The sequence below is a fragment of the Astatotilapia calliptera genome, chromosome 1 (assembly GCF_964374335.1).
Source record: "Astatotilapia calliptera chromosome 1, fAstCal68.1, whole genome shotgun sequence".
NCBI classification, from domain to species: Eukaryota; Metazoa; Chordata; class Actinopteri; order Cichliformes; family Cichlidae; genus Astatotilapia; species Astatotilapia calliptera.
In genome coordinates this window covers 17,491,660-17,508,373 of record NC_137422.1, presented here as the reverse complement: position 1 = coordinate 17,508,373, position 16,714 = coordinate 17,491,660, and the positions used below count along the sequence as shown (strand labels likewise).

Below are 16,714 nucleotides of genomic sequence, written 5' to 3'. Positions count from 1 at the left end.
CAAATAAGATGAAAAATATACTTACATTATACCATAGGGGAGAAATTAGAATATGCAAGATGTCAATAACTTAATAAAATGTGGCGATCATAGATTTTTATACTATAAAGTGTAAACAATCTTTATATTATCTACTTTAAAATGCAGTGTGTTTATTTATAATGAAAGAAGTGAAATAAATGTCATATTTTTTAGAAAAATCACAATTCTTGGGTGTCACTTATGGACCAAAAGCCTTCCTGTGTTTAGTTTCCTCTAAACTAAATCTTTGTCTATTTCCCTAAAGATACAGTTTTGATGGTTTTAATGTGATCTTATTTTCCTGTAACTTCTCACAAGTGACGCTTGGGTCGTGACTGTAGTTGCTGAATGGCGCTGGATTTAAAACTGGCACAGGCACTTGCCAAACAGCTCAGAGGGAATTACTTTCTTACATCTTTTTTTTTTTCATGTGTTTCTCAGCACAGCCCGGTGGGGGATTTGTCCCAGAATGCCTCGATGGTCACTGTGTGCCAGCTGCTGGCATTCAAACTATTTTTCTAAATGAAACGTTCACACAGAATGATGGCAATGATTGGAATTTTTTTAAAAAAGAATAGTTTTATTCATGTATGTAATTGGTTTTGTATTATTTTAAGATGTTGAGGGATTTTTTTTCAACCTGGTAAAGCCACACATTCTTGACAGGTGGACCTGAAGTCGCCACTTTGCGCTGGTGCAAACCAAGCTAAGAGCAAAACAAGTCTACAGGGAACGTGTATGCCCAGAAAACTCTTGTTTCAAATGACATCACCAGCCCAAGATGTCAGCACCCATTTCTGAGATGTGTTGGCCTCGCTTTTTCTTTGCACAATGACAGGAAGTGGTGACACATTGTCTGTTGTTAAATAGTCCGTGGGTAAAGCTGAATGGACGTTTTCTCCAGGAAAGGCACAGGAGTGATTTAAAGACATTAATCATGGGTTAAACTGTATTTAGCCTGACCAGCAGGAAAAACATCCTTAAATTCTCACAAAGGCTTCAGATGTCACCAATTATCTCAAAAAGTATATGCAGGTGTATTCAGGTAAATTTCTTTAATGTCTTCAAATTAGAAAAAATTGATTCTTAAATGAATTTTGAGCTGTATTGAGTCTTTTTTTTAGCACTAAGATACTGAGAACCTCCAGAATAAACTCAAATAATCACAAAAGCACAGTCATCTACTTTTTGCATGCAGGTTGTTTGCTGGTTGTTTACCTCCACAGAAACTTGCATATGTGGTCGGATGCTACGTGCACAATAGCAATTATTTCTGTGTTGATAATAGCTTCTTTTTTGTTCTTATCCTATAGGCGGGTTGACTAGAGGTCTGAGGCTCTTACTGGGTGTGCAGGGCTGGGAGATTGGGTGTCAGCTCTCAATGATCTTGACAGTACTCATGACCCTATTACGAGTAATATCATTAACTGATTATGTAAAGTGTAATGGGGCTTTAAGAGTCCTCCAGGAGTATATTCAGACGGTTTTGTTTTACCATTGGTATTTGGCGATCTCTTCATCCTTCACCTTTTTTTTCTTTTGCTGCTATTTTTAAATGAAGGAAACAGTTGAGCCAACTCCTCTTTTATTAAGGATTGGAGATTAGAACACCTGAACTTAAAATAATTAGTATATTGTAAAGAACATCTGGGTTTTTACAGCTGTTATTGTGACACAACTTGTAGGACTATGATGTGTGTGTGTGTGTGTGTGTGTGTGTGTGTGTGTGTGTGTGTGTGTGTGTGTGTGTGTGTGTGTGTGTGTGTGTGTGTGCTCATTCGCTGATGTTCACTTCGTCTGTTTCTGCAGAGTACTGGAGTGCCAAGGTCTTCCGATTGTCAACGGCCAATGTGACCCCTACGCTGCCGTGTCCTTGCTAGGTCCTTCAAGGTGTGAGATCTTACACAATTAAGTGTGATTTTAGAAGTCAGCATGTACAACTTTATCACGTTTAGCTTTGAATATACATGGATGTGGATGATTTATCTCCATCTGCTTTTCTTTACCGCTCAGGTCAGAAGCCAAGAAGACTAAGGTGAAGAGAAAAACCAACAATCCACAGTTTGAGGAGGTTTTCTATTTTGAGGTAGTGTGTCAAGAAATGAAAAAATATATATATTAACAATACAAATAAGTGTAATTGTCAATTTTCCAGTTTCATGTAAAATGTGGCCTGATTCACAATCCCAGTTCCTCTGAAAGGCCATTGACCTTATAATTCTCTTTATTACACTTGAACGAGGTTATTGATGAGTTAAACTGTTGTGTTTTACTTGGGGAGGGGTTATTCCCAAATTACTGATAACTATTCGTGAACAACACCTCATTTTTGTATCAAGTTAGAGGTTTTCATGGCTAGTGAAAAACCTCGAACCTCATATGTTCCTCCCACTGAATGAGCAGTGGTATTTGCACAGGCTTCACATACATTAAACACGAGCTGAATTATTGATTTTTAGAATCTAAGATAGTAAATTGTGGTCTGTATGAAGAGCATAACTACGTAGAGCCCTCATAGCTATTGACTCCAAGGCTTTGGGGCAGTGTGGCAATGCCAGGTGTTTGCTATCACTCTGTTTTTGACATAATATCCTGTTAGCTCACTCGGGCATGTTTGCTGGAAGTTTAGGAGCAGGTTTGCTTCCAAAGTGGGCTTTCAGGCAGCGAGGCATTAAAAAGACAGGAACTGAGGGGAGGCATAAGATAAATAATTGGGGGCGGGGGGGTTTGAGCTGTGATTACTAATTGTAGAAATAAAGCAGACATTGTAACTTTTACAAAAACAAGCGTGGCTAATAAACAAATGCTAACAAGCTAATGTATAGTTAGTATCAACAAGCTACAGTCATGTGAAACAGAAAGTTTTCACGGGATTTCGTGCACTCATGTGAAAGACTAAGTACAACCTTACTTCTCGGTCAGTATCATCAAGGTGCCGTTAATTAAATCCACTCAATTAACTGATCATCAGCAAGTGTGATCACCTCTTTAAAAGCAGAAGTTTTAGCTGTTTGCCTTTCTGGAAAATCTATGTTTGCACAATGCCACGATCTTTATAAGAGTGGACGTCCCAGCAAATTCACCCCAAGGTCAGAGCGTTGCAATGATCCAAGAGGAAAAAAGCTTTTTTTAGAGAGAAAAAAAAAAACATGGCAGCACAGCTTAGCAATGTTACATGTGAACAAATTAGAAAAATGTTCTTTGGAAAAAAAAACACTCTCTTTGCATTAGCTTATATGTAAAGATATTTTTCATACACCCCCTATCACACTGACCCCGTTAACCCTCGCTCACTCTGACATTTTTGTGTTTGCTCCTCCTTCTCGCTGAGGAACTTACTCTGCCGTGGCCTCCTCGTTGCAGCACCAGCAGACAGCAGGACAAGACTGTGATTGATTCAGACAAACCAAACAATCTGGCCCATTGATTTCTAGCCGACAAGAACGTCCTATTTATTCCTAACCACCACATGAACACAACTGTGCATTGCCTGTCATGCTTTCAGCTGGCAGCACCTCCCCCCTCGCTCTAACATAGCCCATCCATCATATTTCTGTCATGTGATCAGGTTTTTTGTTTCATTGCTTCAAAATGTCTTTTCTTACTGCCCCAAACCAGCGTGAGCGAGATCCTCTTTTGCACCCAAAATGATTTAAAATCGTTTTTTTTAAATAGGATGTAAACAAATTGAAACTTTCTCCATTTCTAGGTAACGCGGCCATTGAGCTACACAAAGCGGCAGTTTGACGTTGAAGAGGAGGATGTTGACAAACTGGCGCTGAGGTGAGTCAGTTTGCTGTCTTGTCTGTGCCGGGATCAGCGCTGAACTTGGCATGGCGTCAAGCCTCTCTGGTGTTTGATCGGTTCCATGCTCTTTGTGTTCAGGGTGGACCTGTGGAACGCCAGCAATCTGAAGTTTGGGGATGAGTTTCTGGGAGGTGTGCGTGTGCCCCTGCGGGTCCTGGGTCAGGCCGGAGTACACGACGCATGGTGAGAAAAAAACAGGGCACACATTCCACCCTCCACCCAGTCCTCGCTTTAGGATTACATGTTACAACTGTCCGTTTTTAATCCAGTCTAGTTTTAAAGATGTTATAAAACGACACTTTTTCCTGTGCAGGTACTTTCTGCAGCCCAGGGAGAACGGGGGGAAGTCTGTGAAGGTTGATGAGCTCGGCTCTCTGCGTCTGAACATCGTTTACACCGAGGACCACGTCTTCCCCTCCGAACACTACACTCCGCTCAGAGATCTGCTGCTGCACTCCGCTAATGTCGAGGTGTGTGCACCTGCTCTGCTAACCCCTCCCCCCCACTCAAGTACTGTTAATCGTGCTGCTAACCGCCGTTTCTCAACCCCCCTCCTCTGTGTTCAGCCCGTTTCAGCGTCCACAGCTCATACTCTCGGGGAGGTGTGTCGAGAGAAGCAAGAAGCCGCCATCCCTCTCGTGCGTCTCTTTCTTCATTACGGCAAAATAGTGCCTTTCATCAGCGCCATTGCTCATGCTGAAATTAACCGCACACAGTGAGTGACTCATTACAACTTTTAGACCAGTATTTGTTTGTTTTCACTCCAAATTCTCACTTTTTTGTTCTTTTCGCAGGGATCCAAACACCATTTTCAGGGGAAACTCGCTGACTTCTAAGTGCATCGATGAGACCATGAAGCTGGCAGGAATGCACTATCTCCAAGTCACGCTCAAGCCAATTATAGATGAGGTGTGACACTTTGATGTCAACACGTTTTTCATTTCCCCGAGTTACGTTTGAAAAATCTCTCATGAAATAATAATCGCACGCTTTTCTAACTCGCCGCAGATCTGCACTGAACACAAGCCCTGTGAAATCGACCCCGTCAAGCTCAAAGAGTCAGAAAACCTGGAGACGAACAGGGTAAGAAGGAGAAACCAAAGAAGTCTGTTAGTTTGTGCCGGTGCGTGTTTTCTGACTCCTGCTCTTCACACCTCAGGAAAACCTTCGTCACTATGTAGACCGCATCTTCAACGTTATCACAACCTCTGGTGTTCGCTGTCCCACCGTCATGTGTGATATCTTCTTCTCTCTGCGAGAGTCTGCTGCCACTCGTTTCCAAGGTAACCTGGAGAATGAATGGCTTAGAGGGGGATGAAAAAAGCTGCTAATATGAAACAGGAAATAAAGGATGGTAAAGGATGTGCAAGATGTCCAAGGACACTTTTTTTTTCTATTCACTCAGAAACAGAAAGGCTTTTTATGCTCTGTTAAACACTTAAACCTCCTTTACAACCCTTAAGGTCATCTGTAACACATTATGAACTGTGTCTCTTATACTGTGCTGCCTCCTGTTGGCCATTACATGGCACTGCATTCATTCAGAACGAAGAAGCTTTTACATGTTTTCTTTGTGTGGATATCCTGCATCAGTCCTGTTTTTGTGAAGTTGTGGACTTTCAGAACAGGTCTAATCAAAACTTTCTGTTTTCTGCTCTCTAGTTGACCAAGACGTCCGATACACAGCAGTGAGCAGTTTCATCTTCCTCCGTTTTTTCGCTCCAGCCATCCTCTCTCCAAACCTGTTCCATCTACGACCGCACCATCCGGTGAGTTTGATGGTTAACCCTTTAACGCCTAGTGCAGGGGTGTCATAAATAAGGCCTGGGGGCCAGAATCGGTCCAGCAAAGACCCCAGTCTGACCCACTGGACGGCTTTGGAAAATGGGAAGGGGAGGCATGGATTTGGACCTTTTAACTGTGTTTTTTTTTAATAGTTTTTACAGCCTTTCCTACTAATAAAGACCTCCACCACTGCCTTTATAGTACACAAAAATAACTAAGTTGTAGATAAACAATAACAATTAAAACACAGAAAAGTTTGCAGTGAGATACCAGATCTTTTTCTGGAGCTTTACACTTTTATTTGTGCTGACAGATTTATTATTTGCCATATTTATTTATATTTATGAGCCAGATGTAGCAAATATTATTCATTTTTATTAATGTAATAAAAGTTTAATAAAGAACAAAATATTTTTTTTGGCAATTATTTCATGATTCAGAGCTAACCAAGTTTAAACATTCCTGCTTTACTTTTTTGTGCTCTGGTCCTGCTTGAGAATTTTATTTTATTCGCCCTTTCCTGCCCTCAGGACCCTGCCACTTCGAGAACCCTCACCCTCATATCTAAGACGATCCAGACCCTGGGGAGTCTTGCCAAGTCAAAATCTGTGAGTTTCTCAGCTCAGCGTGCAGTTTTTCTGTTTTCGTTCCTGTCTCTGAGCTGGACTTCCTTTGTATTTCAGTCTAAGTGTTCAAAAATGCTGACCTCTTGTCTCTTTACATACTTTTTTTTGTGTCCTTCAAGGCCAATTTCAAAGAGTCTTACATGGCTGCTTTTTACGACTACTTCAACGAGCAGAAATATGCAGACGCTGTGAAGAATGTGAGTGTTTGATCTTTGATTTTCTTTCACGTTTCTTGCATTCAGTGAATTTTTGCCTGTCAGCACACACACGATCAAATTGTCTTTTAGTCTTGCGTGTCACAAGTAGAATAAACACAGATGAACAGATAATAAATGAGTGAATAAAATGATGTGAAAGCATTCATTTTACAGATATAAAAAAACTGGGATGGCACATGAGCCCGACCCAGACTTTTACCACAGCAATAAACGTTTTGATTGATGGCCTTCTTACGCTTAACCTCCACAGTTCTTGGATCTGATCTCCACGTCTGGAAAATGGGATCAAAAGAGCATTGAGACGCCAATCATGCTCAAAGAGGGGTAAGGAGCCTGCTTTCTAAAACTTTTTAAGATGCAGACTATAAACAGCTCCAATACTTCTCCTCCGAGATTCTTCTTCGTTAGATAGGTGGTCATATCCACAGTGGCCACTTTATTAGGTATACCAGTTTAACTGTCCATTAAAGCAAATATCTAATCAAGAACTAATTTAAGCCAATGGAACGGCAACATCAAGGCATGCAAAAGAGCGTCTCTAAACACACAATACATCAAACATTGATCTGACCATCTTCTGATGACTGCTGGAGGCTGCTGCCCATATTTGACCATGTAATGAAGCTCAAATCATCATTAGTTTCTTTAACATGACAATGGGTTCACTGTATTAAACTATATTAAAATGCCCTCCACCCTCCCTGGATCTCAATCCGTCTTTGGGGTGTGGTGGAACGTGAGATCACATCATGGATGTGCAGCCGATAAGTCTGATCCCCCATTTCCCGTCTTTATGCAAAACTAACCTAATCTGACTGTCAGACTAGACCTTTGCGTTACAGTGAAGCAGATTCAGCCTTTACATACCTGACTCCTTAAAGTAAACATTTCCGGAAAAGCTCCATCTGAGGTAGTAAACAGATTCTTTTGTGCTGACACGTTGGCTGTTCTGATGTTTCTAATGAGGCATTAAAGAGGAGGAGAGTTTCCATTTGACATTAGTTGTGCCAGCAATTCACTCACCAGCATCCCCACCCTCTTTTGTTTCTGCAACTGTGCGTAGGAGTGTAAAACTCACTATAAAGAGGGTTGATGGGAAGGGGTCAAAAGGCACGAAGGGCAGGTAAGAGATTCTCTATATAAAGGCTTTGCCCCTTGAGACCCCCCTACTGTTTGTGCACTGTGTCCCCACCTAAATCAGTCCGGGTATTTTTTTTTCTCCCACCAACATCATGCGCTGTGGTAGATGCTGCTGCACTTTACTTTATATCTGACCTGTATACAAGTGGTCTGTCTTGTTGTACTATCTGAAACTCTTATTATCTGCTCTGGATTTTAATCTTTCTGCATTTACATGGCAGTAGACCGACGAATACACTGGCTGTAATGGTATAAAGTAAAGTGTACACATTTAAGCCTGCTTACTTAGGAAGTGTAACCAGTGTTGATGGCCATAATTTGTTGTTCCTCCAAATGCCAGACATGCTTAGTGTGACCGCAGGGGTGGGTTACTGCAGTGATTGTTAACCAAGGGTACAGTATGTCACGAGAGGGTGTATTTTATTAAAGTTAAAACACAAACAAAACAAAAATTATATTTTATATTTCATTTAGTTAAAAGTTTATAGTAAAATAGTAAAAAATAATTCAAAGTAATTGTCAAAAGGGGAAATAGCTAGCTAAAATAATTGCAAAAAGTATAAATTGGCAAATGCTATCCGGTTGTTCAGTGATGACGCGATGAATCCTACTTCCGGGCCTAAAGTAGTCTGCGTTTAATATGGCTTTTGTGTTGTTAACATGTTTAATGTTATGTATTTTCTTCTATTTAATCTCAAAAAGCTCCTAAAACAGTCAGTGATCACTGTTGACCTCCCTCAGCTTTTATTACCGCTAATCATTTATTTAAGCTCAGCTGTTTAGTTTTCTGTCTTCATTTATGTTGGAAGTGATAGCAGAGCTGTACGTTTTAATTTGTTTCCAAAACCCCGCAGTCAGGACATGCTATATTGTATTTAGAAGCTAGCGAGCTAACTCCCTGCTAACTTCTAACTCCGTTAAATGTCATAAATTCCGTTTTCATGGATGCCTGGATGTTAAACTCAATTGTTACACCTGGTAGAGCAGAACGCTGATCATTTTATTAAAGATGAAAGACTTTAGACAGTTTTTCAACTCTCAGTAATGCCATAGTGATCGATTGATATATGGACCTGCAGCGGAGTTTAGGTCCAGACACGGCTAGTGACGTCAGACTGAACAACCGGATACTGCTATAAAATGATGAAACTTTGGATATGACAAAATTAAGATTAAGCAATTTTATTTATTAGCTATACATATGCATTTACAGTTAAAATAGCAAGCTACAACTGAGTAAGACTCTGACTTAACATTACAGATAAAAAGGCAAAGTTTCCAATTAAACATGAAAAACTGTTAAAATTGGTCACTAAATATAATCAATAGCTGTTGAATGGAGTGAGCTAAAATATGACTAAAAAGGTAGTCAAGTCAGTCGTTAAAAATGTGGTTAGCAATTTAAATTGTTAGCTAAAAATTTGATTTATAGTGAAGTTAGCTCAATAAAAGTTAGTTGTCAGCTAATTATATGGTTAAACAAGCACAGCTTCTAGTCAAACACTGGTCACTAAACACAATACGTAGCTGGTAAATAGAGTCATAGCTAAATCTATAACTAAAAGGTTGGGAATGATTCGTTTAAAAAAAAAAGGTTAGCAGTTAAAATCGTTAGCGAAAACTATGGCTTTACAGTTAAAATGCCTCAGTATAAGTTAAACGCTAGCTAACAATATGAAGTTACCACAGTTTATGGTTAAGCATGCTAAACAGTTAAACTAAAGGTCAATTGTTAGCTAAATGGTACAGATTAACAAGCACAGCTTTTGGTAAACACTGGTACTAAACTAAATAGCTGTTAAATAGAATCATGGTTAAATTTTGACTAAAATGATTCATGATGAAAGTGTTAATTAAAACCGGATTTAAAATTGCAATAACTTTATAAAATTAGCTCAATAAAAATTAATTGTTAGCTAATGGTATGGATAAACATGAAACAAAAAGATAATATTGGTCACTAAACATAATGAACAGCTATTAAATTGGGTGTTAGCTTAAATTATGACCAAATGGTTAGAAATTATTAACTAAAAATATGGTTAGTTGTTGAAATTGTTAACTAAAAGTATGAATTTACAGTCAAAATAGCTAAATATAACTTAATTGTTTGCTAACAGTGCAAATAAGTAAACACAGTTTGTTGTTAAACACAACAAACAGCTAAAATTCATTACTAGACATAGTGACCAATAACTGGTAAATGTATTAGCTGACTGATAAATGGCAAGTAAATAGTAAAGACTGACTTAAAATTTGAGTTGTTGATGACAAAGGGGTTTTGACTCCACCTGACAGACATGTCAGGTGGACTACTGTGTGAGCATTTCTTGGATCACATATCTGCCCCCATCCTGACCCTTTATGTCCTTACTCTAGAGTCTAGACTGTGACCATATCGCTACTAAACACAACTGAGTTTCCAACACAGCTTGCAGCAGGTGTGAGACCAGCATGTTCTTCACTCTGTAGTAAAGAGTTCAAATTGTGTTGTGGGAAAGTGTTGGTGCTTTTGTATTTCACATGACCTTTGGCCCCTAAAACGCAAAAATGAAAACCTTCTGCTGTTTACTATCCTTAAAAGGAGCATACCAGTGGTTTTACATGTTTTAACAATGAATTGTGTCTTTCACAAAACATTAGAAACATTTTAACACAATGATTTCAAGCAACAGGCAACCACTGGTTCCTTTAATTGAATGTGAATGTCAGTTTATAGAAATCAGAATACATCCTTGAAGATATCTAATCCATTATATTGGATATTTACATCATATTGATGGCATTAAGGCGCAAAAGAGAGTGACATGTAAACACAGTTTTACAAAACTTTAAAAAATACAATAACTTTTAAACAACTAAGAAATTGATTGGCTTATTCCCTAAAAAATGAGTGCTGATGATGTCATGCATCATTTTTCTTGCATTTCATCTCTAGCATGTATATTTTCATAATGAAATGGAATAAAGAGAAATCAGTGGTTATATGGAAGGCTGGAAATAAATCACTAGAATCCTGTTTTAGTCAGTGATTTATGCACAATTTGTTGGTACTGGGGTAAAATATGCAAAAACACTGGTACCTTTACCTGCTGACCCATCTCATTTTTTGACTCATAGGCTCATGATCTATGAGAGCTGTACTGTACTTAAAAAAAAACAAAAACATGTACAGCAGCAGTTAATTCAAATAACTGCCAGCATGTAACTGGAATGATTAATAGAGGACTGCAGCCGATCCCTTTTAAGCGAATAAAATGGCATTTACAAATAGCTTTTCGTCTTACACATTTAGGTAGCACACTTTCCGGCGTGAAGAAATAAAAATGCTCATCTCGTATTTTTCTTTCCCATTTTTGTACAGGTTCATGATAAAGAGAGCCCAGGGGAGAAACCGGTTTGGAATGAAAAACTTCAAGAAGAGATGGTTTCGTCTCACCAACCACGAATTCACCTACCACAGAACGAAAGGTGCGCTCTTGTGATCTGCTCGTGATCCCAGTAACGTTGTTTACTCACCTGATTGTGTATCATCAGGATGGTGGGGACATGGGACAAAATCTGCATACTCATCATCCAACATATGTGGAGGATATTAGGTTACTGAACACACATACATGAGCAGTTTTCAAATTCCTTAAGCAGAGGGCTATACTACTTAGAAAAATGGGACTCACAATGGTGGTTATCAACTTCCTTTGTTAAACCATATGACTTCCTATGAGTGCATCCTGCTGATAAAAGTCTATAAAGGCCATAAAAATAGAGATAGAGATTTGGAAATATAGCTTAAAATTATCTTCTGGGAGCTGCTCAAACATCATCCTACCTAATAATAATAATAATGGATTGCATTTATATAGCGCTTTTCGGAACCCCTCAAAGCGCTTTACAATACCACTATTCATTCACTCTCACATTCATACCTAGACAACATCTTGACATGGCCTGGCAGGCTGAACTCATTTCATGAACTGATGTGGAATAAACCAGCTGTGCTTTCTAATATCATCTTTTGTATTAGATCTTCCACATATGTAGATCTCTTTCTGATTTTTAAATGGTTACGTAATGAAGAAAGGTGAAATATCATCCTACAAAGAGAAGTCACAAGCTTATAATTGATGTTAAAACTGATCTCAACAATCTGCATGGGTGTAAAGTGTAACAAATTAAACATCTTAGAAATGGTAGCCAATTGTCTCTTTTAACTGTTAGATTAAAAACTTACGATATGAGTAAAACAATTTTTTTTCTTTAAAAAAAAAAGTCCATATGAAAATACTACAACTCCTTATCACGACAATTTGCCACAAAGCAGAAAGCCTAACAAGAAAAGAAGCTGGACGGAACAGGTCAAATAAAATGTGTATTTACACCATACTACGCATCTCAATGACAGTCATAACAATCCAGTTTGTTATTACCTCAACAGTTCCATGTCTGATGTTGTTCCTGTTCCCACCAGGTGAGGGAGCTCTTTGCAGCATTCCCATAGAGAACATTCTGGCTGTAGAGCGGCTGGAGGAGGAGTCTTTCAAAATGAAAAATGTAAGGAACCCCCTGTGAGCCCTTGTGAAATATTTGAGGGTTTGAGCATTTGGGCCCAAATCTCTCCTACAAGTGTTTACTTTCTTACCTAACTTGCACTCTTTTCTTCCCACACTCCTCCTTCAGATGTTCCAGGTCATTCAGCCAGAGCGGGCGCTCTACATCCAGGCCAATAACTGCGTAGAGGCGCGCGACTGGATCGACATCCTGACCAAAGTCAGCCAGTGCAACCGCAAACGCCTGAGCACCTACCACCCCTCAGCCTACCTCAACGGCCACTGGCTGTGCTGCAAGCTCTCAGCAGACACGGCTCCCGGGTGTACGCCCTGCACCGGGTACATAAAGTTGCTAACATCTGCGCAGCTTCACATTCCTGTGCTTTGTTTCCGCTCTCTCTCATTCCATGCGCGCTTCGTTTTTTTCAGCGGCCTCCCGGCAAACATCCAGCTGGATGTAGATGGTGACAGAGAGACCGAGAGGATTTACTCTCTGTTCAGCACATACATGACCAAACTGATCAAGATGCAAGGTTAAATGCCAAGCGCATGTTTTTTGTTTTTTTTTCAAACTTCCCACATTTGTGTTTTTTCACATTTCCGTCTCTCATTCCGTTTCCCGCTGCAGAGGCCTGCGGCAGTAAGTCGGTATATGACGGCCCCGAGCAGGAGGAGTACTCCACCTTCGTCATAGACGACCCCCAGGAGACCTACAAAACCCTGAAGCAGATCATTTCAGCCGTGCAGACGCTGGAACAGCAGCACACCAAGTACAAACGCGACAAGTTCAAGAAGACAAAGATAGGCAGCCAGTACGTGCACTGCTTGTGTTAGGAGGTTAAGTTATAGATGAATGCATTTATTGTATCTTTAACAAAGTGGAGGCGCTAGTTCAGAACACTGCAGTCACATTTTTTTTCCCTTTTCTTTGTCCTCAGAGAGCATCCGATTGGAGACAAGAGTTTCCAGTGCTACATCCGCCAGCAGTCTGAGAGCTCCACCTACTCCATCTAGCCACAGCCCTGGATCCGGTTTCTGTGATGGACAAAACCAGCATATTTTTCTCTACTGCAGAAAAATCCACTGAAACTGAGCTCTGTGTCTGGTATTGAGTTTTGAAGCATTTCCCTTGTCTAAAATAACTTCCTTAAGACGCTTGTGGAAGCAAAGCAACCTTTCACCCCGATCTGATCGTGTTTTGAGAAAATGACAACTTTACGACTCGTTGCCAAACTCCAAGAGCCGCGTATATGGACCTACCTGCAGTTTCTCAAAGTGCATCGCTCCACATTCGGACAAACAGACCTCACTTTTAGAAGAGAGAGAGGAGAAAAAAGAGGAGCACTTGTGGAGGAAAGGAGGGATATGAGTGAAGAGGTAACCGTCTCCTTTACATGACGTGACGAGAGAACAAAGGTTTTCACTGGACAGTTCTGACAGTGACCAGCACGCACTTTAATCGCCTCCAAATCTTCGGACGAACAAGCCTCACAGCACAGTTTTCAGAAAGCGACTTTTACCTCTTTGATTTGTGTGCGGTTATTTTAAATGTTGTTGAAATTGTTACCTTTCATATGCCGTCTGATGGACGAAGCCCCAGACGAGAAGGAATGACTGCAGCTTATCCCCTCTGCGGGTGATGTTATACCTGTGTACCTTTCACTTTCAAGCTTCTCCCCCCAGCGTCTTCGGGATACAAGTTCAGGGAGAGCCACAAAAAAACAAACAAAGGGATCGTCGGGCCCATTGACTTCATTTAAGCTACCGAAAATCTCTCCACACACAGTTTTAGCCCACATTTTAAACCCTTTTAAAAGAGTTTTCCACGTTTTGTTTTTAAAGTTTTGGTCTGTCATTTGGTCGTCATGTAACCAGTACCCAGGTTGGCATTTCCCCCTCCCCTTGCCCGCACAGGTTATGCTTTAAATTACATCATTCAAAACCAGTTTCTTTAGATGCAGAAAATGTGCACGTGACAGAACAAGTCCTTTTACAGGTACAGCTGTACAGTGTAGTGGACTACTGTATGTTATACTGATACAAACAGAAAGGGAGACAGAATATTAGAGAACGCTGAGTACAGTGTAGTCCAGTACAAAACTGGCTTTAATAACTACAGCAGAGCAACTGTTTTGTGTCATAAGACACAATTTTCATCACTCACTGTCCATTTATGGTGGATAAATATAATTAATGTCAGAAAAGCAGCTTTAATGATGAAATGGAAAGACACTTTTCCCCGACACACAGCGCTGGGCTAAGGCCCCACAGCTTGACATTAACTCAGAGGCCTGTTTCACTCCTGTGTAAGCAGGAAAATAAGTAAAAGCCAGTCTACCCCCTTCAGCTATCACAAATGAGATCATTAACAGGGATGTTTTATTTTCAGATACACTTCTAATTATTACACAAACTAACATTTTAACCTGTCTTAGTTTGTAATTGTGAAATGGATAGAGTGTGACTGATTGTGTTGCCCCGCTGGTTACCTAATAATAATGTGGTTCTTTTGTTTCTGTGAGTTAGCCTCCCACTCCCTCCATACCTTGTCGTTTGAACTCTTATTTATATGCATTCCACTGAAAAGCTACCTGCTGTGAAGCGCCTCACCATCTATTGAAGGTACAGGATTTATTGTTGCTAGCCAGCTGTGTTGTGTTGTCCCACGCTTTCGCAAAGGCGGACGCATTTTTTGTCTTTCACTCCGACAGTGCATGTGAAGTGTAGACAGCAGCCTCTGCAAGCGACTACAAACCACGACTTTTGTATTTTCCGAATCCAAGTATGTGCTTATGTAGCCTCGCGGGTGTTCGCCCCCATGGTCACAGGATCCCAAACAGTGCCAGTTATCACTTTTCTAAAGTTCATTTTTGAAATATATATATAAATATATTAAAAAAATAAATAACTGTACTGTTTGTAAAACAGCTGAGCAACTAATCCAATTATATGTTTTTGTTTTTTGGGTGGGTCAAATAAGGACAACAATTTGACTCAACAATTTGACTCTGTTTTCTATCTTGTCATACGGAAATTTTGCTGTGTATCTGAGCTGGATGAGGTGTGTGTGTGTCTGTTATGTGGGTGAGTGCTTGTTTTTGTCAGTGTGGACACATGTGACTGACATGATGGGTTGTGTTGCCAATTGATCAAACAGTGTTACAGGTCAGGAAAGGCAGATCACTGCCTGTAATTATACTGAAGACACTGTTACTTCACTCTTGGCCTGACGTAGCGTATCCCCTCTTTCCTCTCATATACAATCACTGTTTCTTTTCAAGAAGATTTTGCCAATCTATTCTCCCCAGATGTCTTATGAACAGTAAAAAAAATATTAAGAGAGCAGCCTGGGTTTAATCTCTTTCAGGTTTTCCTCCCCCTACAGGTTACTAACTCTCCTCAGGTTTATGAAACTCATATTTATTATAACTTTCATTCAAACCTTCCCAGAATTCCCAGCGAAGTTGGTGTGGGTATGACTCCTCCAACCCCGATACCCATAAAAGGAATGAATTATGCAATAACGGTGTTTCAGCATGCAATAATATTAACAAGCCCTCGATAAGCCTGTCAAGTGATCACAAATTAACAATGCACATCTGCTGATGTTTTGCAGTCAGATGCCTCTTCAGATAAACACATATTATAAAAGGGAGAACAGTGTATTTTGTACAAATATTTTAAAAGTATTAAAATAAGCCTGTTATTTGTGTACATAAAACAATTGAATGAATGGTGAAAATGTGATGTGTTTTCCCCCGAGTAACCAAATGAAACAATTATTAATGCAAATCTGGTGTCTGTGTCATTTATTACTTATCAGTAAAGTCTACTGTACAAACTCACATTAGCAGATTTATATTGTTTTGTTAGAATTGCCCTGCCTAAGTATGCCAATCTTGTAGCATCTCACTGATAAAGACGTTATTGCTATCATTATTAGCACTCAGAGCACATTACACTCCAAAAAAGGCCCACCTTAAACACGAAGTAGGAATCTTTCACCTGATGCCATAACAGATAATTTAAATGTTACACGTGAAATTATAAAGTGAGGTAAGTGGCAATGTGAAACCTAATATACAGCTTTTTAAAAAAAAATCTACTACATATTATAATCTACAAAATTATAATCTATCATAATCTAGTGAAATAATATAATAATAAGTAAAAAAACATTTATAGTAGTTTAGCAGTGCCATCTTTTCTTGGATGCTTAGCAACGGCGAGACATTTGCGCCATTTTTTTCTCGTCTTTTTTGGCGTGACATTTGTGTGTGTGTGTGTGTGTGCGCGCGGTGGGGGGGGGGGGGGTATTAATGATAATTTGGACTTTAAGAATAATTAAAAGTATTATAACTATTCCTGATACTAGAGCAGCCTGTTCAGCACAGAGTTTTGTGGTTATTTACCTACACAGTGTGTCCCGGGCCTCCTTTAGTAAACCTATTTTCTGCATGAGTTCAGCCTGAGCCGAGCCGCACGCGCACGCTCGGGGGAAAAAATAACGGCACAGAGCGCGTGAGCGTGCGTGCAGCGTTCCCTAGCTGCCTCCCCTCTCCTCACGCTC

General features: G+C 39.9%; 1 protein-coding gene across 4 annotated transcripts in view; it reads left to right on the top strand.

Annotated features, from left to right (window-relative positions):
• Window positions 1-15,936, top strand: part of rasa3 (RAS p21 protein activator 3) — a 39,986-nt gene extending 24,050 nt beyond the window's left edge. Inside the window, exons 6-25 of one of the 4 annotated variants that reach the window (XM_026165561.2) lie at window positions 1,831-1,911; window positions 2,035-2,107; window positions 3,731-3,804; window positions 3,907-4,011; window positions 4,142-4,298; window positions 4,395-4,543; window positions 4,623-4,737; window positions 4,837-4,911; window positions 4,988-5,111; window positions 5,491-5,597; window positions 6,144-6,221; window positions 6,359-6,436; window positions 6,708-6,781; window positions 7,521-7,580; window positions 10,962-11,068; window positions 12,066-12,148; window positions 12,275-12,483; window positions 12,574-12,677; window positions 12,773-12,956; window positions 13,083-15,936. In XM_026165561.2, the coding sequence (XP_026021346.1) occupies window positions 1,831-1,911; window positions 2,035-2,107; window positions 3,731-3,804; window positions 3,907-4,011; window positions 4,142-4,298; window positions 4,395-4,543; window positions 4,623-4,737; window positions 4,837-4,911; window positions 4,988-5,111; window positions 5,491-5,597; window positions 6,144-6,221; window positions 6,359-6,436; window positions 6,708-6,781; window positions 7,521-7,580; window positions 10,962-11,068; window positions 12,066-12,148; window positions 12,275-12,483; window positions 12,574-12,677; window positions 12,773-12,956; window positions 13,083-13,158 (2,113 nt within the window). In that variant the 3' untranslated portion in view covers window positions 13,159-15,936. Of the gene's footprint in view, window positions 1-1,830; window positions 1,912-2,034; window positions 2,108-3,730; window positions 3,805-3,906; window positions 4,012-4,141; window positions 4,299-4,394; window positions 4,544-4,622; window positions 4,738-4,836; window positions 4,912-4,987; window positions 5,112-5,490; window positions 5,598-6,143; window positions 6,222-6,358; window positions 6,437-6,707; window positions 6,782-7,520; window positions 7,581-10,961; window positions 11,069-12,032; window positions 12,149-12,274; window positions 12,484-12,573; window positions 12,678-12,772; window positions 12,957-13,082 lie in introns of all 4 variants that reach the window. The other 3 variants (XM_026165555.2, XM_026165577.2, XM_026165569.2) reach the window with 3 other exon arrangements.
• Window positions 15,937-16,714: the final 778 nt, after the last annotated feature.